Source organism: Doryrhamphus excisus, linkage group LG6, assembly GCF_037039965.1.
Source record: "Doryrhamphus excisus strain RoL-2023G ecotype Guam linkage group LG6, RoL_Dexc_Guam_v1.1, whole genome shotgun sequence".
Lineage (NCBI taxonomy): Eukaryota > Metazoa > Chordata > Actinopteri > Syngnathiformes > Syngnathidae > Doryrhamphus > Doryrhamphus excisus.
In genome coordinates, this window is record NC_136362.1 from 4,212,920 (window position 1) to 4,240,185 (window position 27,266).

General features: G+C 47.3%; 1 protein-coding gene and 1 long non-coding RNA gene across 2 annotated transcripts; both read left to right on the plus strand.

The window, feature by feature from the left end:
- The first annotated feature begins 102 nt into the window (after positions 1-102).
- On the plus strand, positions 103-7,827 carry LOC144898541 (uncharacterized). Its single transcript, XR_013627432.1, has 6 exons — positions 103-358; positions 438-600; positions 3,210-3,233; positions 6,797-6,965; positions 7,043-7,132; positions 7,216-7,827. It is a non-coding gene; the product is annotated as an uncharacterized LOC144898541 (long non-coding RNA).
- Positions 7,828-10,496: 2,669 nt separating this feature from the next.
- Positions 10,497-26,381, plus strand: kcng4a (potassium voltage-gated channel, subfamily G, member 4a). The gene is made up of 4 exons (XM_058087346.2): positions 10,497-10,722; positions 13,109-13,676; positions 14,163-14,804; positions 24,429-26,381. Exons 2-4 carry the CDS (start codon positions 13,569-13,571, stop codon positions 25,338-25,340), a joined length of 1,662 nt encoding a protein of 553 aa, XP_057943329.2. The 5' UTR covers positions 10,497-10,722; positions 13,109-13,568; the 3' UTR covers positions 25,341-26,381.
- Positions 26,382-27,266: the final 885 nt, after the last annotated feature.

Sequence of the window (27,266 nt, forward strand, 5' to 3'; positions counted from 1 at the left end):
ATTAAGATGAATGTGCTTTTATGCCCCCCCCCATCTGCGGTGCATCATCTTCCAGCCCGTCATCTCTGCAGATGCATGTTCTGCAGTGTAGATAGTGAAATATTAAAGTGGATACTGTAGATAATGGGAAGCTCTGTATGCTTTATAGATGAGGACGGCACTTCCCTGCACTCGTACCCTGACCTGCACATCCGTCCGCTACTGCTAAGCGGACCACAAGTCAGCCTGCAGGACCCGATGCTGATACTCCACGTGGTACCTCAGCCGGTCTGGGCTCTGATCTATTTAGGGCGTTTCCAAATGTGCTGCTACAGAAATAGAGCTCATTTTTCTCCTGCTCAAAAGTGGTTGTTTTTAGGTGATGACTGCGCTATTTATAGACCTCAACCGAGACGCCTCCACGTTCAAACCCACAGGCTCATTTTGTCTCCCTGTAGATTCATGAAGATGATTGTGTGAACATGTGGACTGTTCTCCATGACTTTGTTACATAAAGTTATGTATTTATAAACCAACGTGGGCGCTTTAAGGGTCAACTATGAACAATGACTGTCCTTCACAGTTGGGGCAGGAATCGAACACCATAGAGACACCGTGCAGGTAAGACTTTTTGCCGTCTCTTTCACAACTTCTGCAAACGGATTTTATCCAAACTTAAATTCTGCTTGTTAAATCTGTCCTTCATCGTCTGTCCCTTAAGGGTCAGGCTTCGCTTTGGACGCCATCTTTTTTTACTTTGATTTTGGATTGAAATGATTTTTATGTCTCTTTAATGGCTTCATTTCCGTGACTGATTATTTGCATCTTTAGATCACAGATGGCCAAATGTATTTTTATATTTTGATGCCGTCTTCTTCTCTCTCGGATCAAATCATCTGCTCGGTAAAAAGGACACAATCTTCAAGCTGCCGAGCTTTGGCAGACTTTCACGCATCGCCAGGGAGGACGGCGTGTACGACTGCGTGTGTCGTATTACTCGTAGCGTTTGTCAGACATGACTTTTAATGGCGGCTACAGAAGACACTGGAACCAGGAAACAGATAAGCAACCACGGGATGGAAAAATGACACCACAAGATGTCTGCCACAGATAGTGGCGTGCACACCAGCCAGCCGTGAAAGATGGCCGCTCGTTTGATTTCAACAGGAGGCCTCCACGTATGAGCGTAGTTGGTCGTGTAGTTGGTAGTGTAGTTGGTTGTGTAGTTGGTAGTGTAGTTGGTAGTGTACTTGGTAGTGTACTTGGTCGTGTAGTTGGTAGTGTAGTTGGTAGTGTAGTTGGTCATGTAGTTGGTCGTGTAGTTGGTCGTGTAGTTGGTAGTGTAGTTGGTCGTGTGGTTGGTAGTGTACTTGGTCGTGTACTTGGTCGTGTAGTTGGTCGTGTAGTTGGTAGTGTAGTTGGTCGTGTAGTTGGTCGTGTAGTTGGTAGTGTAGTTGTTCATGTAGTTGACTTTTGTACAGCCGGTTGCTGTGCTAGTTCCTCTAGCCTTGGAATGGTTGGGCTGCCATTGAAGGGTATGGTTACTTAACCCTACTGCGATACGGTACTACTGGATATGTACTGTACTCTACTACTGTACTACTCTATATCTATTGTACTCTACTACTGTACTACTATATATCTGTACACTACTATATCTGTACAAATTGATACCTGGGACAAGAGTCCAAGCCCAAAGACTTGGACTTAGATGGGTTCCATTGTATTAGACTTGGCCGTACTGCCCTCAGTCTCTACTTGAATAATCATGGCTCCCGCTTATGTTGACAACCGCTTCTGTCAGCGTGAGTCAGCCAGTCTGAGATGTTGAAGCTCCAACCTGAGGTGCTCTTCCAAGCTCTTCTGTCTTCTTTTCTCCTGCACTAAAAACGTTGAACGACTCCATAAGTTACCATAATGGGGGGTTGTGGGGGGGGGGGGGGGGGGGGTTGGGCCAAAGGGCGAGTGAAATATCCACGTGTCACCGAGTCCCAGCTGGCCTCCAAATTGAAACCGAGTAGCCAGCACTTTGTACGGTTGGCCGTATGTTCTGTAGCGTGTGTGTTGGCCTCATGATTGCTTCTACGGATCGCCGAGCCCCCCCACTTCACCCCCCCCCCCCCCACACCACCCGGTACCAGTTAGGATGTAAGGTCACGCACACGGCACGGCCGTGCTAGCTCATCTCCTGGCGCCAGCTGCTGTTTTCTGAAAGCGGCAGAGCGAGGTTCTGCAGTGACAACTCAGCCAGTATATTAATGGGGGGGGGACGGGACCCCCCCTGCCCTCACGCAGACAATCATTGGCTTTAGATTAAGACTGGGGGGCTTTTCCAAGCCTCCTCACGCGCCCAATTCCTCCATCCCCTGAGCCATTAGCTCAGGATTAACTTGAGGTGAATCGTCTGAGGTCCATCACGTTCTCACTTTTTTATCAACTGGAATTCCACTTCCTGTTTCAGGCTTCCTTTTACCATCAATGGAAGCTTCTCCGTTCTTGCATTTGAAGGGCCTCCTTTGTCACGTCTGGGCCTCTTAATCATTTGGGAGATATTCTCTGCAGTCAGCTGAGGTTATCATAAAGTGGTTGAATATGGAAAAAAGGGGGGGGGGCTATGAAGACGTGATGGAAGGGGGGGGGGTGATGCATGGCAGCCGTGAGGATGATTTTATGGCTTCTAACCCTCATCGCCATCAGCGGCACACTTTAGAAATGATGGGAAAAGTACCTTCAACATGTACACCCGTGGGAATATTTACGTACAACGGAGCTGCCACAATTATAGTATTATAGTAAGCATTCATATGGATATGATATGATATGATATGATATGATGTGATCATTTACATTGAATTGGACTGGGCTCAAATATTCTTATTAAGTCGTCACCCACGCTTGCATCATCTAATTAGATCTTCGTATTGATGTTGTTCTCCTCAAGGTAAAGTTATGTCATCAGATTGTGTGATAAATATATATATATTGTGTGATATATATGTATATAGTATATATATATATATATATATTGTGTGATATATATGTATATAGTATATATATATATATATATCACCACACTAGTCTCCAGTCTGCTGGTAAACAAGTCCTTGACTTTTTTCCATTCTTCTTTCCACTGTGGGACTTCTCAGCCCCCATTAAGAGCTTGCATGGTTGCATCACGTGCCCCCCCCCCCACCTAATGTGCTGTCTCTTCCCTCTTTGTCTGTTTTTAGACACCTGACACACAACAAGAAAAGGTGAGTGTTAGATTCTCTCCGCCCACACCGCCTCTTTTTTCGCTCGCCGTGTGTTGTGTCGATGCTGCCTTTGAGGACCCCTGGTTGTGGTTCTGGTTGTGGTTGTGGTTGTGGTGGTGGTGGTGGTGGTGGTGGTGGTTCCTGGTGTGAATGATGGACTACATCACTACAAGCTCAGACAGGCCGCTTGACAATCTCTCCCTCACTTCAAAGAAGAGCTTCTATTTAGTTTTTAGCTGCCTCCCACTTTCCATTCAGTCATGGAAGCACTTGAGGGACGTGTGGAGGGGGAGGGGGGGGTTGTGGATGTGGATGTGGAGTCATCTACCAGCGGCTGTAGATTGATGGTGAATACTTGTGAAGACATGTTGTTGGTCTTTTAGTCAACACGTACTATTTACAATATTCTTCCATGGCTTTAACAAGCCCCCCCCCCCCCAATGTATTTTATTTAAGTGAGAATAGTGAGAATTCCCGTCTATTTTTTGCCATGCGATGGGCACCAGGTGACTGCCATAAAACCTTCATCCTTTCCCCATCTTCATCTTCCTCAGGGCAGCATGTCCTCTCCCCTCACAAGGCCGCATGTTAGCCATGTTAGCCATGTTAGCCATGTTAGCCATGTTTGCCATGTTTGCCATGTTAGCCATGTTAGCCATGTTTGCCATGTTAGCCATGTTAGCCATGTTAGCCATGTTTGCCATGTTAGCCATGTTAGCCATGTTTGCCATGTTAGCCATGTTAGCCATGTTAGCCATGTTTGCCATGTTTGCCATGTTTGCCATGTTAGCCATGTTAGCCATGTTAGCAATGTTAGCAATGTTAGCCATGTTAGCCATGTTAGCCATGTTAGCCATGTTAGCCATGTTAGCCATGTTAGCATGTTAGCCATGTTAGCCATGTTAGCCATGTTAGCCATGTTAGCCATGTTTGCCATGTTAGCCATGTTAGCCATGTTTGCCATGTTAGCCATGTTCGCCATGTTCGCCATGTTAGCCATGTTTGCCATGTTAGCCATGTTAGCCATGTTTGCCATGTTAGCCATGTTTGCCATGTTAGCAATGTTAGCCATGTTAGCCATGTTAGCCATGTTAGCCACGTTAGCCACGTTAGCCACGTTAGCCACGTTAGCCACGTTTGCCACGTTTGCCACGTTTGCCACGTTTGCCACGTTTGCCACGTTTGCCACGTTTGCCACGTTTGCCACGTTAGCCATGTTTGCCTGCAGCTTTGTCTCCTTTGTCCTTGTTTGGAGACGAGCGTGTTAATTAGAGAGAACAGTTGGCCTTTTCTCCTCCCCAGCAGCTTAGCTCATCCATATGTTGATGCCCATAAAAGATGGCCGTGCATTCCACACCAAACAATGACATGTGGGTTAACTGTAATTGAATATGCGGCCCTCCTGCTGTGGGCTCACTTATTAGCTGAGTAAACGACAACATAAGGACGGGAAGCAGGAGGGAGGAAAGGAAAAACAATAATGGAGGAAATGGGGGCGGCCATGATGTGGTGAACTGCGGTGACTCCTGGTACGTGCCATCCCCCGTCCCAGCATGCACGGCAATAATCATTACAACAAACATTATTTTTGTAATATTAGAACTTGTCCCAAAATGTGAACCTTTTTGCTTTCTACTATTTCAAGTTTATGCTACTAAAACAATGTAGTTTTTCCTAAAGTTATTCCGGTAAAATGATGACTTTTTGTTGCTAGATTACAGAATTAGTCTCAATATTTAGACTTTCTTTTTGTAAAATTGCTGCTGACTTTTCCATGAGTCGTATGTAAGTGTTGTGCAACTCTGATTGTGCTAGGTGTGTATGTATTGTCAGGGATTCTATGAGTAGCAATTAAAGCAGTGGTTCTTAATTATTTTCTGTCATCCCACCACTGGGGGGCAGAAATATGGGGATAGATATATTGATAAATGTATATGTATATTATATGTATAATTTATATTGACCACAATATTATGTTGAGAGTAATTGAGCTTTGGAATTCCTTCTGCAGTCCTCCAAATCAGGACCAAATATTTGGTGTCGCGTCCCAACGGAATGTTGTTATGATTGCGCAACCGGGGCTAAAGCATGCAGCCGTGCAGCAAAGCGTGTGTACTACAGTAGTACTACAGTAGTAGTACTGTAGTACAGCAGTTAAGAATGAGCTCCTTCCTCACGCATGAAGGCGACACTCGGATCAAATGTTTCCGCTCTCCGGTTTTCCTCTCAGGTCTTTTGTTTGCTCCATTAATGGGAATCAATTGAGAAGAAGCTGTGGATGCCATGGATGATGCATAATTGATGGGAAGTTCATGAACAATCGGATCACTCGGGCGGGAGCAGCCTTGGCTGAACGATTCCACGTTGACAACCGAGCAGGAGCACCGAGTGAAAGTGGGCCTCGTGTCTCCTCCTCCTCCTCCTCCTCCTCCTCTTGTTAGTTTGCTCCCGGGTGTCAGGGTTCCCCTGCTCGTTCCACTCAGCTCGCCGTGTTGTCGTCTCTGCTTTTAATTAGCGTAGCGCTTTGACCGTGGGAATGGTTGCTATTGATGCTTGTGGTCGGAATATGTGGATGGACGTTCATGGAAGTGGAAAATTGCAGTAAATGAAAGACTCCGATGTGGGAAGCAACGGTTGCAGTCATGAATTTTCATCCTGCCCTGAAGGAGGAAAACTTTGGCTTGCAAGCCAGCCAACATCTTTAGACAGCAGTTCGAGTCCGACAATCAGACGCAACACAAAGCTACATGAGGTCCAATTCCCGAGATTCCAGAAAAAGTTTCCTCACCTCAGGGAACTTTACGTCAGCCTGATTTGCGGACTTTGTTGACTTTGTTGTCCCACACGGAATTCCAGCCAATCAATTCCAGTCAAGACGGAACGCTGGCGATGATCCTGGTACTTAGCATGTGGCCACTGTGCCGTGATTGACAGGTTCAATAAGCTGTCTCTGTCTCCATCTCCACTTAGCACAAAACACACAGCTACCCCCCCTGCCCCCCCCCAAAGGCTATAAAAAATGACCACTCAGCTTGCATGCTACATGCTGTCACGCTGGGGGTGGGGGGGTGGGGGGCTCCGATGGGGGCGGCGAGGACAGCTGGCTTCGGCACACCAGGCCGCCCAGATTAAACAGGAAGTGTAAAAAGACCTCGAGCAGATACCGCGGCACGCAGCCAAGCCGTTGGCCGCCATTCTCCAAATGCCGTCACGTCACAAGTTCAACCTACGGTCATGTGACTTCCTGCACGAACATGTGACTTTAAGCCCCTGAATGCACGTTACCGTTCTTTACAATATGTAGCATGCTAACAATGCTAAAACAAAAGCCAGATGGCTGCCCTGCAAATCAAGTGACAAACGTCATCGTGATGATGCTAATAGGCTAATATCGTTTATTTACTACAACAACGAGGAACTTGTTGTTAGCAATGCTAACGTGTGAGTTATGTCTTATTATTACTATCATGTCTGCTACATCTGGTAATACAATTGTCAAGGTCACTATAGGGGTGCTACTTTATATCTGTGGGGCTCTAACTATGTTAAAACTGTATTTGCAGGTTTTTTTGCTGTCTTGGTGGTTATTCAATTAGCTTGATGCTAATTAGCATTCCTGATCACCTGGGTCGTGCCCTCCGTCATCAAGCAGCATCTTTTGATGTTAGAGTGCGTTGGTGCGTCTTCTGTTACCGTAATGAGACGGCCAGAAGAATACCTGAGCCCTGAGATGTGAGCGTCTAATGAGACGTTGGTGGCGTTCGTGTTTCCAATCGACTGACTACGGTTTCTTTGGTGTCATCATGGAGGCCACTTTGATGACCAAATGAGGGCGACGAGGAGGAACCGCACTCCTGGATGAAGAACACGTCATCAAGGGGTTCTGACATGCAGCCAAGGTGACCTCATTAGCATGCTAGCGTGTAACCTCAGGTTGTTGTGGTAAAACCTGCCTCAAATTAGCAAATGTATTTTCTTCCAGAATAAGAATCGTTCATCTTCATTAATAGTTTTAACGGACTTTTTCCGGATACCTGGCCTCCGAGAACGGGAGACGGAGGAGAAGCAGCTCTTATTTGACATCTTTTAAGTCCACCAGGAATGAAGTACGCGTATAGCCGACATCTGAGAAGTTCCATTCCAGCAGAAGAAGCAAACTTCCTGACAAAAGCAAATGATTGTCATGCTTAAGCACGGATAGAGCAGCGCTTCCTGGGAAAAATAATATGCAATAACGGCTGGTACCAGGATGAAAAGATGACTTTGAAACTGGTGACTCTGAAAAGGAAGCAGCCTGCAAGTCACCTGCCGTCCTGCTGTGGAAAAGCGGTTTTATGCTGAGGTAGACTGGGAAGTCAGTCGGGAGCCTCCATAAGCCGTGAAAGTGCTCGGAATGAGAATGACTTCACCTCGTCTGGAATGATTGAGCTCATCCAGGCATGGAGTTGTCATCTTTTATATCAGCCATTAGTTGGGATGGTGGATCAGATATTCCTCCTGATGATGAGGACAAACAAATCTTGAACAGAAGGAGCCACAATTAGCTCCCACGCCTGGCGAGGTTCATTTGGTGTAAAACGGCAGCTCGGAATAAAATGTGGCTGTTGTGTAATTCCCAATCCTGGCCTTCGTCATTTGGCCGTGAATTGTTTTATTTGACCAACTGGTCTTATTTTAGTCTTTGCTACGTCGGCCAAGCTGGTTTGATTACTGAATGTTTGGTCCAAGTCAGCCAAGATGGAGGACAAAATAAGACGAGCTTTCTCATGCCTTGATGAGGGAAATGCAGGAAAACGTCTGATGACCTCCGAGACAGGAGCCGCGTATAAAAAACGTTTACCTTTGGAGGGATGCTTACTTTTGTGACTCACACAGGGGTTTAAGGATGGGGGGTACAAGATGTCATCCACCCAGCGTTTTCTATGCTGTTCTATGAACCTGATGGACGTGGAATAGATGGAACAAACTTAAGAGGAGTGAAGAGAAGGTCAACGAGTGCAATTCCAGGAGAGTTAGTTGAGGAAGCACCTTCAGCTGGACGCTAGGACCAGATCTCATTGGCCTCCACCACCTCTACCATTGGCCTCACACGCCGGAGACCACAATCTCATCTTCCCTCTTGCTGTGAGGGATTAAACCCTTAATCCACCAGACCAGGCTGCAACTAGCTTTTGTTTGCCGCTGTGTGTGTGTGTGTCTGTGTGTGTGTGTGTGTCTGTGTGTGTGTGTGTGTGTGTGCCGGCATCTGGTGTGTCGCACTGTGCGGTACGTGAGATTAATAAGAAAACGATTTAGGAGGAAAACAGAGTGCATAAACACATTTTCTTGTCTGATGGTCCGGGCCACCCTATGGCCACCCTAGGCCACCCTATGGCCACCCTATGGCCACGCTAGGCCACCCTATGGCCACCCTAGGCCACCCTATGGCCACCCTATGGCCACTCTATGGCCACCCTATGGCCACACTATAGCCACCCTATGGCCACCCTATGGCCACCCTATGGCCACCCTATGACCACACTATGGCCACCCTATGGCCACCCTATTTCCACCCTAGGCCACCCTATGGCCACCCTAAGGCCACCCTATTTCCACCCTAGGCCACCCTATGGCCACCCTATGGCCACACTATAGCCACCCTATGGCCACCCTATGGCCACCCTATGGCCACCCTATGACCACACTATGGCCACCCTATGGCCACCCTATTTCCACCCTAGGCCACCCTATGGCCACCCTATTTCCACCCTAGGCCACCCTATGGCCACCCTATAGCCACCCTATGGCCACCCTATGACCACACTATGGCCACCCTATGTCCACACTATGGCCACCCTATGACCACCCTATGGCCACCCTATGGCCACCCTATGTTGTATCACCTGTATCAACACACAATTATGTGTGTTTCTCCTCTATATCATCTGATGAAAGGAGAATGAAAACAAGGAATATAGCATTAGTGTCACATCGGGGGGGGTGGGGGGTATGACTGCGGGACAGCCCATCCATTGTGCCGCCCCATTCTGGCCCCATTGTCTCCTTTGAGCACAAAAAGCTACGTGAGAACTAATAGCCTAGCATGTGTGATCAGTGTCATGTTGCATACGCCAGGCAGCCGAGGGCAGAAGCTGAACCGCGGGTTCATGAATAGTGATGGACGGATTCAATCAACTGTCTGGCTGTCTCACACACACACGCACGCACACACACACACACACGCACACACACACACGCACACTTGTTTGTACTCCCATCACTAATGTGTTGTCCGCTCCGTTAGCATCCATATGAGCCTGCATAGAAAAACAAATGTTTGCTGTGAGTCCCCCCCCCAGGCCCAAGTGACCCAATGAGCCTTTCAAGGACAAAGTGGGCGTGTCAGGTCCATCATAATGATGCAACTATCGACTCCTGCTTGCTTGGCACGCCAAGTCTGCAGGTAAAGCATTCCAAGATTCGGGAAATGGACACGACTCATTTCAGTTTCAAACAGATGAATCCGTAGATATTATCCGTATCTCGGGGGGGGGGGGTGGGGGCAGAAAATAATTGAGGACACATTTCCCTTTTGTAAATCATCACATGGAGGTTTATCCCTCCTAAGAAACAGAAACCAACGCCTTCTAAGACATCGTTATGCAATCCAATTGACAAAAATACCATATATGTAACCAACCACAGCTCCCCAGTGTTGGCAGCACTCATGCAGTCCCATCAGGATTCTTCTCAGTAGGCATTGGCCAATATCTAGCAACCAAATATGACCTCCAGTTAAGCTTTTATGGATGTTTTTCCTCCTGTTTTCCAAAACCAATTAGAAGCCCTCGGCCAACATCTTCCATTCAAAATCATAAACTATATTCATTTCATGCACGAGGATCCCAACATTCCACCATGGGATGTATTTGCCCTCCAGCCTGCCCTTCAGAGTAGCTTTGGGGGGGGGCATTTTAGGACTTAACCGCGCCCCCTCTTGCGCAAGAGGCGACCAGGACAGAAAGATATTTGGACGGCGTCACATTTGTGGTGTTCTGTGTTGAATGAAATGTATATGAATATCATATAGAAATATCATATATAGAACATTAAATGGTTGCCGTGTTGTAGTGGGCACCTCTTCGTGTTTCGGCGCAGTGCAAAGATGCGGATTCTGACCACCTTTACGCAAACTTAACTCCTCCGTTACGCGCAGCCACTCCTCCTCCTCCCCCTCCCCCTCCTCCACCTCCACCTCCTCCTCCTCCTCCTGCAGCAGCACTCGCCACCCGAGCTGGAACGGGACACTCGGATCTCCCCGAGCTTGTAGCCGCATCCCGCTGCGGCGTGCAAACGTTGCGAGTGCGCCATGCGCCGATGCGGGTCAGCCGGATCCGGTCCTGGTGACATGTAGCAGCCTTTGGCGGCAGACCCGGGGGACTGCGGAACACATCGATCTCCCCACGGAGCCACCTACGGTCGTGTGAAGAAGAGTTCGATGCCCAGCCTGGTAAGTTCGGCTGAGTTGAAGTTGGAATCCCTGCAAGCTTTTCCTCTTCCTCTTCTTCTTCCTCTCGGCTTCTTCTGCATTGCTGGTGCACGCAGGTTTGACACGCACGGCGTGGCGTGACATTAAATGGTTGGGTTCTCTCACTTTGTGCTGCTCGGATGTTTGAAATATTCCTCAGGAATTCAAACTTCCTGGCTGAGGTGCCAGATTGTCCCATGAATGCCTGCTTCCTGACATCAGGAATCCTGATGCTGATCATATTTAAGTTACAGCAAGTAAGTTAGAGCAAGAAAAAAGCCAAAGAAAAAGCCAAAGATACTTGTGACGACGTCCAGGTATTTCTGAGACATGAGAGCCATTTTGTGGAATGGAATTGTTGTTCATGTCAGCCTCAGCTTAGTGACAACACAGACCATCTAAATGTGTTTTTTTACATTATTAGAGCCCTCTAGACATCAACTAGCACCCCTATAGTCACCTTTATACTTGTACTATCCAACATAGTACACATATTCACATAAAATAAGTCATTTAAGATGTAAACAACACTCGTGTAGGTTGCAATAAGTGTCTTTTTATTATTATTATGATTATTTTATTGTTATTGTGCCTGTTGTGAGATAGTTCAAACCTGCAATGGAAGCCTGTTGTTGTGGCGATCAAGTCTGGTGTTTGCGTCCCGGTTATTTTCCTTTGTAAAGAACAAATTGAGGCTACCACATCACTGACACATTACTGACACCTAGTGGCCAGAGTAGAGTACTACACTGCATCTTTGAAACCGTCACATTCCAACCGCCATGTTGTTTTTTAAAAAGACCCTTCAAAAGCAAACGACGTTCCCAGTGGAACCCAGCAAGGGGACAGCTGGATGAAAGCCGTTAGTGGCGTGTGCTGCCAAACCCCCTCATCAGTGAACCTCCCCCAAGGAAACTCCAGCGTATCCTGGGAGAAGCGGGATGGATGCCTAAGTAGTTTATCACGCTGTCTGCCCTCCGTGAGGTGAAAGTGAAAGTGAAACACCAACATTGGGACGTGTGATTTATTGCTTCGTCCAAACGGAAGTTGCGCCCCAGGATGTCAATCGGTGGCGAGCGGCGTCACCGTGTCTGCTCTGGCCGGGAGACGCAGGCGGCGGGAGACGCAGGCGACACAGTCATCTCGGGACTCGGGATTGTGTTTGTACATTTGTCTTACACGGCACGTTGCAGTGCGCCACACAGGAGATGTGCGAGTCGTGAACGAGTCGTTCACAGCTGCCAAGTTTTGGACTGAAATGGAACTCACCCGTTTGCTTGTTCATGTATTTACCCTTGGCACCAGTACTTCACTTAAAAAGGAAACCAACGTATGTCAAAACTCAGGCCCGGGGGCCTAATACTGTACACCTAAAACTGTATTCAAGCTGCAATACTGGGGGAAAGTGCTATAGTGTTAAGGAGTGACTATTATTATTATTATGATATAATTATTACTACAGTTGCAAGGTGGTCTTTATTCTTCATCATGTGCCCCTCTTCACCTTGTAGACCAGCTTCTATCGCTTGATGATGCCTCCACAGATGATGACACCTTTATCGTCTGCTATTAGCCACCACAATGACAACAAAGAAATATATTTTAGATTTCCACGGCGGTGAAGTAACCTTTCATGGCTAATGCATATGTCCTTTTTCTTCATAATAATAATATGATTATTGAATAAAGCTGCTTTTCATCAGTGTCAGCCTTGAGAAATGTCGCTTGACGAGGGATTTTAATGGCCACCTTGATTTGTAGTGAGCTCCAGAGATGGTGGAAACACGCTTGATAAACACGCTTGATAAACACGTTTGATAAACACGCGTGATAACCAGATATTTGGAGCTTTGATACGAGGCGAGCGGTTCTGGCCAACTCCAACGACTCGGTGTGCCAATAACTTTCATATTGCCAAGAAACACATTTGGGAGGCTCGACTGCAGGCGGTTATTCACTCCTGAGTGTGAATGACACCATTAAAGCTAAATGTTCTCCTCCTGTTCCTTCCTTTTAAGTAGAACCGCGACTCAAGCACCTTTTGCTGTATCCTGTAGATCATATCCTGTAGATCATATGTAGATAATATCCTGTATATCTTAACCTGTATATCATATCCTGTAGATCATATCCTGTAGATCATATCCTGTAGATCATATCATGTAGATAATATCCTGTATATCTTAACCTGTATATCATATCCTGTATATCATAACCTGTAGATCATATCATGTAGATCATATCATGTAGATAATATCCTGTATATCATAACCTGTAGATCATATCCTGTATATCATATCCTGTAGATCATATCCTGTATATCATATCAGCATCCATCTTGGTCTCTTTTGGTGTCTCCCCGTCTCAGACCCCACATGGTGCCACCACAGGCCCTTCCTAATCCTGTCCCGGCCAAGGAGGATCCCCGCCATTCCCGGGACACCCCAGCACCGCATTTGGCCGCTGCTCGTTCTCCACAGCCGATCCACTGGTCCATCGTCACTCGCTCTTGCCTCTCGCCAAGACGAAGCGCTGATGTGCTGCTGGCTGCGCTCGGCAAGGGTAGCCTATTTTGTCCTCCGATGGACTTTTCCATTCTGACCTCATCAATTTGAAGCCAAAGGATGTCAGCCGCCCACCGCTGAACGCAGACTCAATGTCGGGCGGGGCTTGAGGTCAAAGACACTTTGAGGACGTTGAGCAACCACAGGAAGGCTTTTGCTCACCCAAACGGGACGATGGACTCCCCGGCTTTGTCCTGACCCAGAAGAAACAAAGACGGCGTTTTTTAAAACCTGATCTGAGCTGCATACGTTCCGGATGCTGCCATGCCAATCATCAGCAATGCTAACCACGACTTTAGCAATCTGTCCGTCAGTGACGACAGCAGTCTTGACCGCATCTTCACCGAGATTCCAGAGACTGAGACCATCAAGGTATGAACAATGCATGCCCGATTTAAAGAGCTGCCAAATGATCAATAACGATCAATAATGATCAATAACGATCAATAATGATCAATAATGATCACATACACATCTCATCTCTCATCTCAGCTTCAGAGATGAATAGTTAGTTGCAGCCCAAGTATAGCGTGGAACCTTGGTTAGCATCATTAATCTGTTCCAGGAAGTTGGACTCAAACCAAATCGTATGCTAACCAAATACATTTTCCCATCAGAAATAATGTCAATCCAAATAATCAAAAACAGGTTTTTATAGATTTCCAATTCCAGTTTTACATGCAGAAAACATTTCAGACATAAAAATCAAACATTCAATTATATTTGTTACATAAAGTGAAAAATAAGCGCTAACTGTGGCGTATGCTAACCAAGGTTCCACTGTAGTCCAAGTCAAATATTGCATATTGTGGACTAAATTAGCTTCAATCTGGAATTGAATTTCCCCCCCAACTCCAGGGTGTTTATTACCAAAGGGCCCAGTTCGTCCGTCAGCCAGAGGACCTGGTATCCGTGGACCACCGCGTGCTCGCCGTGATCAACGTGGGCGGGAACCGCTACACCTTCCCTTGGACGACGCTGCAGCAGTTCCCGCTCACTCGCCTGGGCCGCCTGTGCGGCTGCAGGTCGCCCGAGGACATCGCCAGCGTCTGCGACGACTATGACGAGGCCCGGAAGGAATTCTTCTTCGATCGCTCGCCGTCCGCCTTCAGGGTCATCCTCAACTTCCTGGCCGCCGGCAAACTCCGCCTCCTGCGGGAGATGTGCATCCTCTCCCTGCACGACGAGCTGGCCTACTGGGGCGTGGAGATGGCCTACATGGAGCGCTGCTGCAAGAGGAAGATGTACACCCGCATGGAGGAGGTGCACGAGCAGGAGCGCCAAGAGGAGGAGCGCAGGCAGAGAAACGCCATGCAGCGAGTCCCCGTGGAGGAGACCACGTACCGGAAAGTCATGAACTGGCTCAGAGACATGGTGGAGAACCCGCAGTCTGGCTTACCGGGGAAGATCTTTGCCTGCCTGTCCGTCATCATGGTGGCCGTGACGGTGGTCAGCTTGTGCATCAGCACCATGCCGGACCTCAGGGAGGAAGAGGACAGGGTAAGTCCGCAACGCTACGCCGCTACGCCGCTACGTGTGTGTGTATTTGTGTGTGTGTGTGTGTGGCCATGAATATCCTGTGAACTGTGCCTACCCATAACGAGAGTTAATGACGATAATGAGGCCTCACGCTGACTGGGGCGTGGCCAGTATCAGCCAACAAAATGGAGTTCTCTACACTATTTGGTAATATACACGTGACTATAGGGGTGCTATAGGGGTGCTCATTTTCATTCATTAAATTCATTAAACACACCTTCTATGGTTTTGGGAACAATGTGGGTAACATTTGATCTTTAATGAAGACACGGATTCCAGTCGGGACACCATTCCTGAAAAAGGGCTGTTTACATTCCCATTATCGGGATTGCATTCCGTGAGAGGAAGTGCTTTGCTGCCTGTGGTTGTTTCGGGTAAACACAGTAGAAGCGAGCGTGACAGCGGAGCACCGTGGGGAGGAATCAAGCTGTCCACGGGGGCAAGTGGTCTCCACGGAGAACACTTCCTCAAACTCCCAGCTATTCCCATGGAACGTCTTATTGATTCCAGGCGTTAAGAGACCATTTCTAGCGCTGCGTCTACGTTTGATTGCCTTGTAAGGACATTGTGGATTGGAGGACATATTTGGGACGGGAGGTTGTCCCACGTTTGGTCCACCTAAAGTAAACATCTGCCACTTTCATCTTCACCTGACTACCGAAGTTGGAGTCCGGCAATCCTGCACGGGAAGCAGGAAGAGTCTTGTCATCTTTAATTGACTCGGTCCATCTACGTTCTTCTCCTTGCTGGAGGGGGGCCAAGCTTCCCCCATGTGACCATCCTTCACCTCCCTCGCCTGCTGAGGGAGAAGGAGAGGGAAAATAAGTAGAAGAAGAGGAGTTGGAATGGTTTACTGAAGGTATGGAAGGCAGGATGTACAGCAGAGGTTAACCTGTCAGACATGATTCTGGTCCCCTTCACCCAAGTGCTAATGCTTGTCCTCCGCTCATCACGTCTGTCAATCACTCAATTATGACACTCCAGGTTTTGGCAGCCGACTTTATTATTCAGCTTAAGTCCTCCACTCCAACTTCTGTCCATCTTTCCTATCAATGCTCTTCATGTCCAATCTCTTCCTAGCCGGGAGCTTTTATTATCTCCTTTATCTATTTGGATTTGGCCAACTTCCTGTCGGGAAGTCAAGCCCTTCCTTGTTGTGTCAGTAATAGCAAATAGATGCATTAGCATTTATTCGTACTTCAGCATTATCGTTACCAAAGTAGGCCTTTTTTCCATCAGGAACGCTGGGTGATGAGCATGTTGGGAGATCTGGATTTGGATTTCTGTTGGAGTTAGCATGTTCTTCCCGTGTGCACGTATGGATGTGGACGTTCCAAATGTCCAGAGTTCAGGTCATCCCATTAGAATTGCTTTAACAGGAAGTGAGTGAGTTCATATTATACTGTCATTTGGAGGTGAGACATAGTAAGATGGCTGCACGGTGGATGAGTGGTTAGCATGCAGACCTCACAGCTATCAGACCTGAGTTCAATCCCACTCTCGGCCATCTTTGTCCATAGGTATGAATGTGAATGTCTGTTGTTAGTGGACCCCGCCTCTCGCCTGGGATGGGGCTGGGGTAGGCTCCAGCACCCGCCGCGACCCTCATGAGGATAAGCGGTAGAAAATGAATGAATGAATGAATGAATGAATGAATGGATGAATAGTAAGATGTGTCAGGAACGAGAGAGCATCTGTCCGTCTTCTCCCATGGAACCATGGAATGAAGAAAGGGTGTGTTGTTGTTGTTGTTGTTGTCGTCCCAGGAAGCAACACAAAGGGCAGCAGTAGCCAAAAGCGACCTCTTCTTCTGCTTCAGCAGCTCTCGCCCTCTGAAGGTTACATCCGCATTTGGATGGAACAACTCCCGGAACGAATGGAAAAATAAGAATCCATAGTTGTGGTAACGACTAAACATCCTAAACTTCTCTGCTAACTCGACTAAGGTGCATTCCATTACGGTTAAGGTAACACTTTTTGTGCTTGAGTGATTCTTCTACTCGTGTGCAACTTGAATATCGATTCCATCCGTTTCTACGACTGGGCTGACCCCGCGGTGACCCCAGTAATCTGTGGCAGTAAAATCTCTGGCAGGATGTCTGCGGCTGATTGGAGGCAGCGGCGACTGTCCCCCACGAGCAGGCGGCCTCGTCTCGCATCGATAACCGTCTTGGTTCAATTCCATGACGTCTGACATTCTTATGCACGGATTGGAGACTGACTTCTAAGTCGGGCAAACGCTTGGACTGCCTTGTCTTTCCTCTCCTGCGTACTTTGGACATCTTTCACTACGAACGCCGCTCTGATTCCCGTCTTTAATATTCTGGCCATTAGAAGTGTTTTCATCAACCTCATCAGATTTGCTCTCCTTTGGTAATTTGGATGTTTTGTGACCCGAGGGAGTCATTGAAGTGGTCATTTAGTGTCCATCCTTAATGCTGTAAATTGAAGTGGGACTTGCTGTTGGCTAATTACGCTCCCAGCATCAATCTCTAGTATGCAGGCAAGAACAAGGGAGGGAAAGGGTGAAGAAGCTCCGATGGAGAGGAGCAATGCATGATGGGAGGTCAACCTTGAGGGCATCTGGTGTCCAGGAAGTGTTGGCAATCTGAAAGTAGGATTAATAGGATCTTTCCCAACAATCAATTGATGACCTCATTAATCTGCTGCATTGTGTATTACTAAGGAAAGCGGGTGGGGGGGCGGGGGGGGGGGGGGGTATAAACATTACACCTGCAATGAAGACTCCTTTCTCTCCTTTCTCATTCGTCTCCTCGCTCAGGAGAGCTGTTCAAACTTTAAAGACTGTCTGAGAGTCAAATATAGCCAAGTAACGGGAAGACGAGTAGACCACGTACGTGCCTGATACTCGCATTGTTGCCAAGGTGGAGGAATTCTAACCTAAGCTGAGGCATCTGGGGTAATTCATGTATAACTAATCATTTAGTTTCCACATACGTATTACGCATGCGACTGACAGGATTAGTGCTGATGGCATCCAAGCTCACATCCTTTCTGCAGGGATCCAATTGAAGTGTCTGTGTTGTAATTGTACAATAAATACTACATGACGGTGCGTTCATGTTCACACCCAGCAGTCTGTGTCTGCTGGGAAGTAATCCTTTCAAACACATCATGAAACAACTCGTGTATTCGTTCCCAGGAAGTACCAATCCACCCCCAAAGTGTTAAAAAGGGATTATTGACATTCAGTGCAAAGCTTCATTCCTGATTTAGACCAAATATGATCCAGTTTGGATCCAATGATGGGGTGTCCCAGACTTGGCTGCAACCATGCATGGATCCAATGATGGGGTGTCCCAGACTTGGCTGCAACCATGCATGGATCCAATGATGGGGTGTCCCAGACTTGGCTGCAACCATGCATGGATCCAATGATGGGGTGTCCCAGACTTGGCTGCAACCATGCATGGATCCAATGATGGGGTGTCCCAGACTTGGCTGCAACCAGCAGAGGTGCTGTTGTTTTAAAGGGGGGCTATTATGCTCATTTCCATGCTTTGTTTCAAGTTTGAAGCCTCAGTTTCATCCTCAGCTGTGAGGCTGCTTGTGATGGCTTGAGGAGAATTCGGGGGGGGGGGCGAGAAAGCCACTGCTGTCATGGAGGCATTTGCAGTCCCAATCATTTCCCGAGTCAGAGGAACCTGACCTTTGTGTTGCTGCACGTTGTCTTATTATGGGCCTTTGACAAAGTGCTGTGCTGTTTGAGTCTCCGTGTGAGTGGCGCCACCTTTAAGGTGTTTTGCATTCAAAGATTTTCATCTAAAATCTCCGGCATGGTTTGAAATGTTGAGTAGTGCTAAAAGTATATTTATTTGTTTTGGCTTAATATTACATTAAATGGATTAATAAAAGGATAATTGGATTGACATTGTTTTCTTCCAAAAGTGATTGTTTTTCAAAGGTTTTGTGTTTGTGTGACCTTTTGGAACGTATTAACGACAAAGGTTCCACTGTCCTTTGAATCTGCAAGCGTCTGTGCGACCATAATAAACCATAACTGCTTTGACAGTATCAGCGTGCAGCAGATTTCATGCCTTATTATGGTCGATCTGCTTACGAGCTGTATTCTTTCCATCCGTCACTGCATGGCTGCCAAGTAGGCTTATGGAAGAGAACAGCAAAGTATGAGGTGTTTATCTTGTCTGTGCCAAAGTACGGTTGGACGGCTAACGCGGCACAGATGTGCAACACAATGCACTTCTAGGAGTGAATATGAAATATGAGGACAGAGAATGGTGTGCGTTCACATTTCTTGACAAGGTGACCTTGCTATGACACTGGAACATTGTTTGCAACATAAAAGGGAGAGCTAGTGCTGCTCTTAAAGGATGCTGTATATTTCATCATGTACCTTTGGACGACCTTTGGATGACCTTTACCACCGGAACACATTACCAGGAATACACATGGGAATAACTTGGGTCTTATTTAGTTCTGAATGGCTTATTTCCTCCTATTATGCTTATTATTTTGGGTAATACAAGTGCAAAGGTCACTATAGGGGTGTTACTTCATGTCTAGAGGGCTCTACTAATTGACATGTTTACATGCATTTTCAGAAATGTGGTATTCTTGACATACATAATACATACATAATACATACTGTACATATGTAGTGATGTTTATCTTGTTGTTTATTAAACATGTTTATTTATTTACTCCATGAGAATAAAAACAACGGTTGACTTTCGTAGGACATTTTGGTCTTCCTCACGTTATGCCTTCCATTTTCTATGATTTTTACCCATACGCAGAACCGAGGTAATGGCCAAGACATAAAATAGTATAAGAGAATATAAGACAAGCAGCAAATAAATGCCCCCCCCCCCCCCAAGTGTGAAATTGAGACGCTCATAAAGGTTTGCTTGCTTAGCATTGTGATTATAAACCGGCTAACCTCAGCGTGCGCACGTCTACGCCTCCCCCCAGGACCTTTTGTGCGTATCGTGTGTATTCACACATCGCCTCACACGGCGCACACCTTCCACTTGGTATGTTCCGTGTTGGTGCGGCTATCAGGTTGCAGGGGGGCAGCCTGGTGACGGATGGAGGTGTCACCTAGTCCAAGTCCTTTAATAACACATGACACATGAACGCTGCGTGTCTTCGTTCTCTTTGTCGTCACGTGTGGTTTTTTTCTTAGCTGTGAAAGTACGTGCAAGGTCCACGTTGGAGCCGCAGGTTCACTCAAGTATGTTCAATGTCCGCCTCAAGGTAAAGCTGATTGATGGGCGGAATCTTTTGTTCTCATTTGTGTCCAACCTTTGGACGGCTGGGATTAAAGGGTCATGACCGGGGATTTTGGCTTCTTTTTTTGCTTCTTTGTTTGATGGATTGAAATACCACGGCAGAGATAAGGAGAGGGCGAACACACGAAGAATGCACCGAGGTCGATGAGGAGCAGCCAACATCATGAAACATGTTCTTATCGTGCTGAGGTTATGTGGCTTTAATATCACTGTGGAAAAATGGAACCCCAGAAAATGACTGCAATATTTTTCAAGACCATCCTAGTACAGTGTAGCCTTGGTTAACATACGTGTTCAGTTAAGGACAAAAGATTTGCGTACATTTTTTGGTTAGCATACAATATTTTATACGCTGAGTTCTTGATGTATTTTTATCCCAAAATGGAAACAGGAACCAGAAGTCAGCTCTGTCGCCCGTCTATGATGTCATCAGCGGTTGCCTCTGTAGTTTTTTACCCACTAACACAGTAAAGCCACAAGTCTCCAAAATGTTAACACCAAACACACATTTGTATAGCTTCACAACTATAGCTTATGCAAAAACTGATCCATGAACCCATGGTCTGGGTTCTGGACAGATCCCTATGGCATGACGTCGCACCAGCAAAGATTGGGATTGTGACGAATACGATCATCTTAATTACCCAACACGAAGGATACTACTGAGCCTTAGATGAGTGTGTATTTTATTTGTATGACCACCACATATCTTTAATGACTAAAACGGTGCTCACATATGGCGAGAGTCGCTGGAGGCAGAAGAAAATGTTCCACAAGTTAAAAAGCACATCAATAATTCAAAAGAATGGAGGCGTCTTCTTGTCTGACAATCCAAAAACGCATTTCCACTTCAAACCCGCGTGCACACGGCGGTCCCACTGATGAGGTATCCGGATGAAGCCCCACTGTGAAGTGATGCTTCTTAAGCCCAGGCTAGATGGAAGTGGACAAGCGTGGAATCCGATACCACGGAATACAAAAGCGGAAAGCAGCGCCCGTAAGCTGATTTGCTAGCGTGTGGACTCGTTTATCTTGAAGCGTAGTGTTGCTAAAAGACAGCTGCTTATCACGCAGCGATATCGTATATTTTATCACCGGACTTCCATGACCATCTGCCGTAGCGTGAACACAGACACGGACATCAAAGTAAAGCATACGAACGGTAATACATAAAGTACATAAAGTACATGAAGTACACGCATCTGCCGTGTGAGATATCATCTGGACCAGATATCATCTGTCTTGGTTCTTGTGGTTGTGGTATTTATTCTACTACTTCGTCAATCATTTTTAATTGCTGGATTACAAATTTGTAATTTGTAATAAAAGTGTCAAATCAGGACTCCAAATCATCAGAAAAATTTGTGGGCCTCAGGATCTGGTCTCTGCTATTTGCAGACGATGTGGTCCTTTGACCTTCAGCTACTAAAAACATCCTAAAAACGTTCTTTCCACAAACGTTGCTTGACTGTGGTTTTTAATTTGGCAAAGACATTTTTTGTAGAAATGGAAATGAGAAATGTGGGTTCATGCTGAAATGAACTGTCACAGAGTCCCAGCCAGTCCCAGCGAGTCCCAGCCAGTCCCAGCGAGTCCCAGTGATCCCAGCGAGGAGCGAAGGTCATAAAGGCGTGGTGACAGTGCGGCTGTTTGAAGAGACAGAAGTAGAAAGCGTGTAGCTGTAACTAATGGCCTTTGGTCCAAAGGGTGAGAACAGCATCGCAAAGCCCTAATGGGACAAATGTGGGGGGGGGGGGGGGGTGAATGAGAGGTAGAAAGTGCACACCAGAGGCAAAACATGAAAGCTGAGGGCAGAACGTGTCTGAAAGATTGATGCAGGAACGGCGCTCCTGAATTCCCACGGTGCTTTGGGCCTGGACGTCACCCGGAGGAAGTGTGAGGAATGCATTTTGATGAAGGAGGCGTGCGGCTGTAGAGGCTGTCGAGGCTGTAGAGGCTGATATTTACTTAGATTTACCACATCTATTCTCAGCCACGGAGACAGACACCATTCTTGTAATTGTATTTGTCTTTCCCTTCAGTAAATGCCTGCATGATGAATAAATATCAAGTCAGTCAAGGGACCGTCATATGGTGCATGATATGAACAGTTCTTCAATAGACGGTTGGCAACCCCACGGAAGACACAAACATTAGCAATACTAGCGTAGCTTCCACATTTGTAGCTGACCTACAAATAATTGGCAGGGTTTTATTTTAAGATGTGTAGCGAAGCCTTTTTTTGCAAAGCCGGTGGGGGTGTACGGGTCAGACTCACCTAGCTGTCCTGATGGAGAAGATGGATTTTTCTCCCAGTTGACGAGGGCTCTCGGGACCCTTATTAGGACCCTTATTAGGACCCCTATTAGGACCCTTATTAGGTCCCCTATTAAGACCCTTATTAGGACCCCTATTAGGACCCTTATTAGGACCCCTATTAGGACCCTTATTAGGACCCTTATTAGGTCCCCTATTAGGACCCTTATTAGGACCCTTATTAGGACCCCTATTAGGACCCCTATTAGGACCCTTATTAGGACCCCTATTAGGACCCTTATTAGGACCCTTATTAGGTCCCCTATTAGGACCCTTATTAGGACCCCTATTAGGACCCCTATTAGGACCCTTATTAGGACCCCTATTAGGACCCTTATTAGGACCCTTATTAGGACCCCTATTAGGACCCTTATTAGGACCCCTATTAGGACCCCTATTAGGACCCTTATTAGGACCCCTATTAGGACCCTTATTAGGACCCTTATTAGGTCCCCTATTAGGACCCTTATTAGGACCCCTATTAGGACCCCTATTAGGACCCCTATTAGGACCCTTATTAGGACCCCTATTAGGACCCTTATTAGGTCCCTTATTAGGTCCCCTATTAGGACCCTTATTAGGACCCTTATTAGGACCCTTATTAGGACCCCTATTAGGACCCCTATTAGGACCCTTATTAGGACCCCTATTAGGACCCTTATTAGGACCCTTATTAGGACCCTTATTAGGACCCCTATTAGGACCCCTATTAGGACCCCTATTAGGACCCTTATTGCTGTGATACCATAACTCCAAAGTGACTTACGCAATAGGTGACCTTCCGTGTGCCTGACCTGTTTTAAAAGTTGCCAAATCTGTTGGATACACAAAGTCGAAGAAAACCTTGACTAATCTTCCCTGACCTTTGTCAGCGAGGGGATGTTCTTCCCCGTTCCTCCATCAGTGTGGAGCATCGTCATTAAACGGAGTATGAGGACACGTTCCGGCCTCGCAGGGTGCTGAGAATGCTGTTTCCAGCCGGAGCCAAACATTCCCATTAAAGCTCTTAATGCGGCAAAGCCGAGAACCGAATGGAAGAAGGAGCATGGCGGAGCAGCTTGTGCTGCTGCAAATGTCTCATTTGCAACTAAATAATAACACGGTGCACAAAGGATGGAAAAGGCTTCAAGTCACATTGAGAGAAAGAAGGGAGCGAGGAAAGGAGGAAAGGAGGAAAGGAGTGATAAACGAGTGAGGGAGTTGTGTTTCACTTGGTGGAACACTGACACCAACCAAGGTTTGCAGGAGAAAGGGTGACACCCGTGTGGGGCCAATGTTGAAAATAAAGGATGGGAGGGAGGCAGGAGGACAATGGGACGACTAACGAGGAGGAGGAGGAGGAGGAGGAGGAGGAGCCCAAATGAGAGGAAGAGGGTTGCAGGCTGAGGAAAGACCAAAGGACGAGGACGGAGGTTCATGAGCCACAAAGTGGAAATGGAGCGGAGAGGAGAAGATGCCGGTCGAGGCCGAGGAAGCTTTTCCTTTTCCTTTCCATCGTTTTTCCCGACAGCAATTCCGTTTGGGATCAACGAGCCAGAAGAATGGAAACTGTGGAAAACAGATGAAGTATCTGGTTGACGCCAATCGATTGCTGCTGCAGGATTCAGTTGATGAGTCAGTTCCTCACTGGGGGGGGGGGGGGGGGGGGGGGGTCTGGGGGGGCGGGGGTGGTCCTTGTTAACCTAGAAGAAATATTTTCTGGCATCCCAGCAGTATCCTCCTGTAGTATTCCACAGTATATCTAGACTGCCAGTACTCCAAGTCAATGCATCCACAGTATGGGGATTGGGTCATGGGGAGCTGGAGCCTACCCCACATGACACCCAAGATGGGTCACTGGTCAATCATAGGTTCCACTGTAGTTGACTGATCACGTGATGCGCTTGTACCATTTGTCGTGTTTAAGAGGCGTGGCCTGATCTACGCTTCCTGTCTTCCCACCTTCTGACCTTCTGACCTTCTCACACTGGTCTTTGTCGCTCTGTGTGCTCCTCAGGGCGAGTGCTCGTCCAAGTGCTACAACATGTTCATCATCGAGACGGTGTGCGTGGCCTGGTTCTCCTTGGAGTTCGTCCTGCGCTTCATCCAGGCTCGCAGCAAGCTGGACTTCCTGCGCGGGCCGCTCAACATCATCGACGCCATGGCCATCCTGCCTTACTACGTGTCCTTGGTGGTGAAGGAGGAGGACCCGTCCATGGAAAACGAGCGTCCAGGAGGAAGTAAGGTCTACTTGGACAAGCTGGGCCTGGTGTTGAGGATCCTGCGGGCCTTGAGGATTCTGTACGTGATGCGGCTGGCTCGCCACTCCCTCGGCCTGCAGACGCTGGGACTGACCGTCAGGCGGAGCACGCGTGAGTTCGGCCTGCTCCTGCTGTTCCTCTGCGTGGCCGTCACCCTCTTCTCCCCGCTGGTCCACCTGGCTGAGAGCGAGCTCACGGGCACCCACGACTTCAGCAGCATCCCCGCCTCCTACTGGTGGGCCATCATCTCCATGACGACGGTGGGCTACGGCGACATGGTGCCGAGATCCATCCCGGGTCAGGTTGTGGCGCTGAGCAGCATCCTCAGCGGGATCCTCATCATGGCCTTCCCTGCGACCTCCATCTTCCACATGTTCTCCCGCTCCTACCAAGAGCTGAAGATGGAGCACGACCGCTTGTTCAAAGAGGAGTGCGCCGCCGCTGCGGCTGCTGCCGCCACAGCTAGCGCCGCGGCCGGCGCCACCGGGGAGCCGGAGGGGGCGGGAAGGGATGGAGGAGAAGGTGGAAAGCTGGAGGACTCGGCTGCTCCTGGACTGGAGTTCCATCCGGATAAGGACGGAGTGGACCCCCTGGAGTCCCTGGCTCTCTTAGGGAAGGAAGATGATCCTGCAGCAAATAATCACAGAATTCCAGCAGCCGCTTTCTGAGTGACGGATCCATCAAAAGCTTCCAGGCTCCATGTTGGTCTCCATCTCCCCTGAAGATCTCCCTTTCCATTTGGTCCTAAATAAGGAGATGCCGTCAGCTGTTTATCTCCCGGGTGGGGGGCTGATGTGGGCCCCAGAGTGCCAGTGAGTGAAGGGCCCCCTGAGCAGACACGGACTATAAGACCATCTAAACCCTTTAAAGCCGATGAGATGGTTCAGGCCGTCTTATTAAACCGTGCAGCAATATTAATAACTCTTGCTTCCATAAACATGCAATATCCAAAGTTGCTTTTTTCTTCCACTGTGAAAAAATACTTTGCAACTTTAAGCGTACTACTGGGTACTACTACTTACTGCTATGTTGCCGACAGTATGAGCTGTAAAAGATGTATTCCATAGGAATACCTGAATAATCGATGAGATCTCCTGGTAGGGCTAAACCATTCTACGCTTAAGCTAACTCATTTACATTAGAACAAGTCAATTAGAACTTAGCATTATGATTCATCATCTTGGTCAACGAGGGCTTTTTGTAGATGGATATGATGGAAGCCAAGGGTGGAGCTCACACGGTGGAACCTCCAAATTCAAACATCCCATAAATTGGTACAGTCCAAGAGTTTAACCAGAATGTTCTAGGGGTCCAAATACCTCAAAAGTACCTGGAAAAATGTCTGTGGAATGTAATGAACTTTGGAGGTTCCTCTGTCATTCGAATTGAAGGAAGTGCTCCTCTTGGTTCCTTTCTGACTTGATGCCATGTGATGTTTGATCCTCCAACTATGGTCTGTATGTCCGTGTGGTTCCTGGTGTGTTTGTGGTTACGGACTGAGAGCTGGGAGAACATGAACAGTAGGAGGACCAATGCAGATGGAGATGCTCGTTCTTAAAAGCAGCCCATGAAAGGTTCCAAATAACGGCATGCTTGTTTGCGTTTTCCTGGGATTAGAGAGAAGAGAGAATGAGCGCTAACAACGATGAAATGTACTTTGCAACGCTGCAAATAAAAGCTCTTGCAATAATCGCAGGCAAATCCCCCCTTTTTTTTTTTTTTAGAACATTCCAATTGGCAAAGTCAGGCTATCAACGTTTCTGACAGGAAAATAAGACAACGCTTGGAGGCAGTAGTCAGCACACAAAACCCTTACAGCCTCATGTACTATTGTAATACTATCGTGTACTTTAGTGGGACTCCTTAACGTTTCATCTCCAAGTTTGGCATGGACCCTTCAACATTACTCTGAAAAGAGGGTTCACACCGGGACACGCCAGATGTAATCTAGATTAAACCTGGGATTATACGGCCCATGGCTAGCATGATGCTACCCCAAATGTTACTCTTTATATCTGTCTCCCATCCCATCCCATCCCATCCCATCCCAGCACTGGGATTCATGGTACAGTAGACTTTATTCTCCGCAGCAACATATGGCTGGGAATATTAATTTCAATTAGCAGACCCATTTTGCATGAGAAGACGTGATGGATTACAACACAGACCAACCATTTTCCATCTGGATAGTCCAAATCCGTAGAGACAGGAATTATAACCAATATGAATTGGAATCCTGGAATTGTAGGTCAAAGGTCGGGCAAGTTAGCAAACAACATAGGAGGCGTTATGGTACAATATTACAATAATAATAATAATATATATTCTATTATCCATCTTATATTTTCCTTTTTCTTGCAGCCGGCCCTTCTTGACGGACACGCCAGAGAGGTCTCTGGGTGGGGTTTCTATGGCAGCAGGTGGAGGACCTGCAAGGCTGCTTCTCCGCATGATCCCACTGGTGCCGTAAAGCAGGCACTTTAGACCTTTGGCACACTGGGTGTCACATGACACCACTCCCTTTGTCTCTCCTCCAGGGGACTTAATGGGCGGCCGGGGGAGCGGATGGCAAGATGGTGGACCATCGCTGTGAT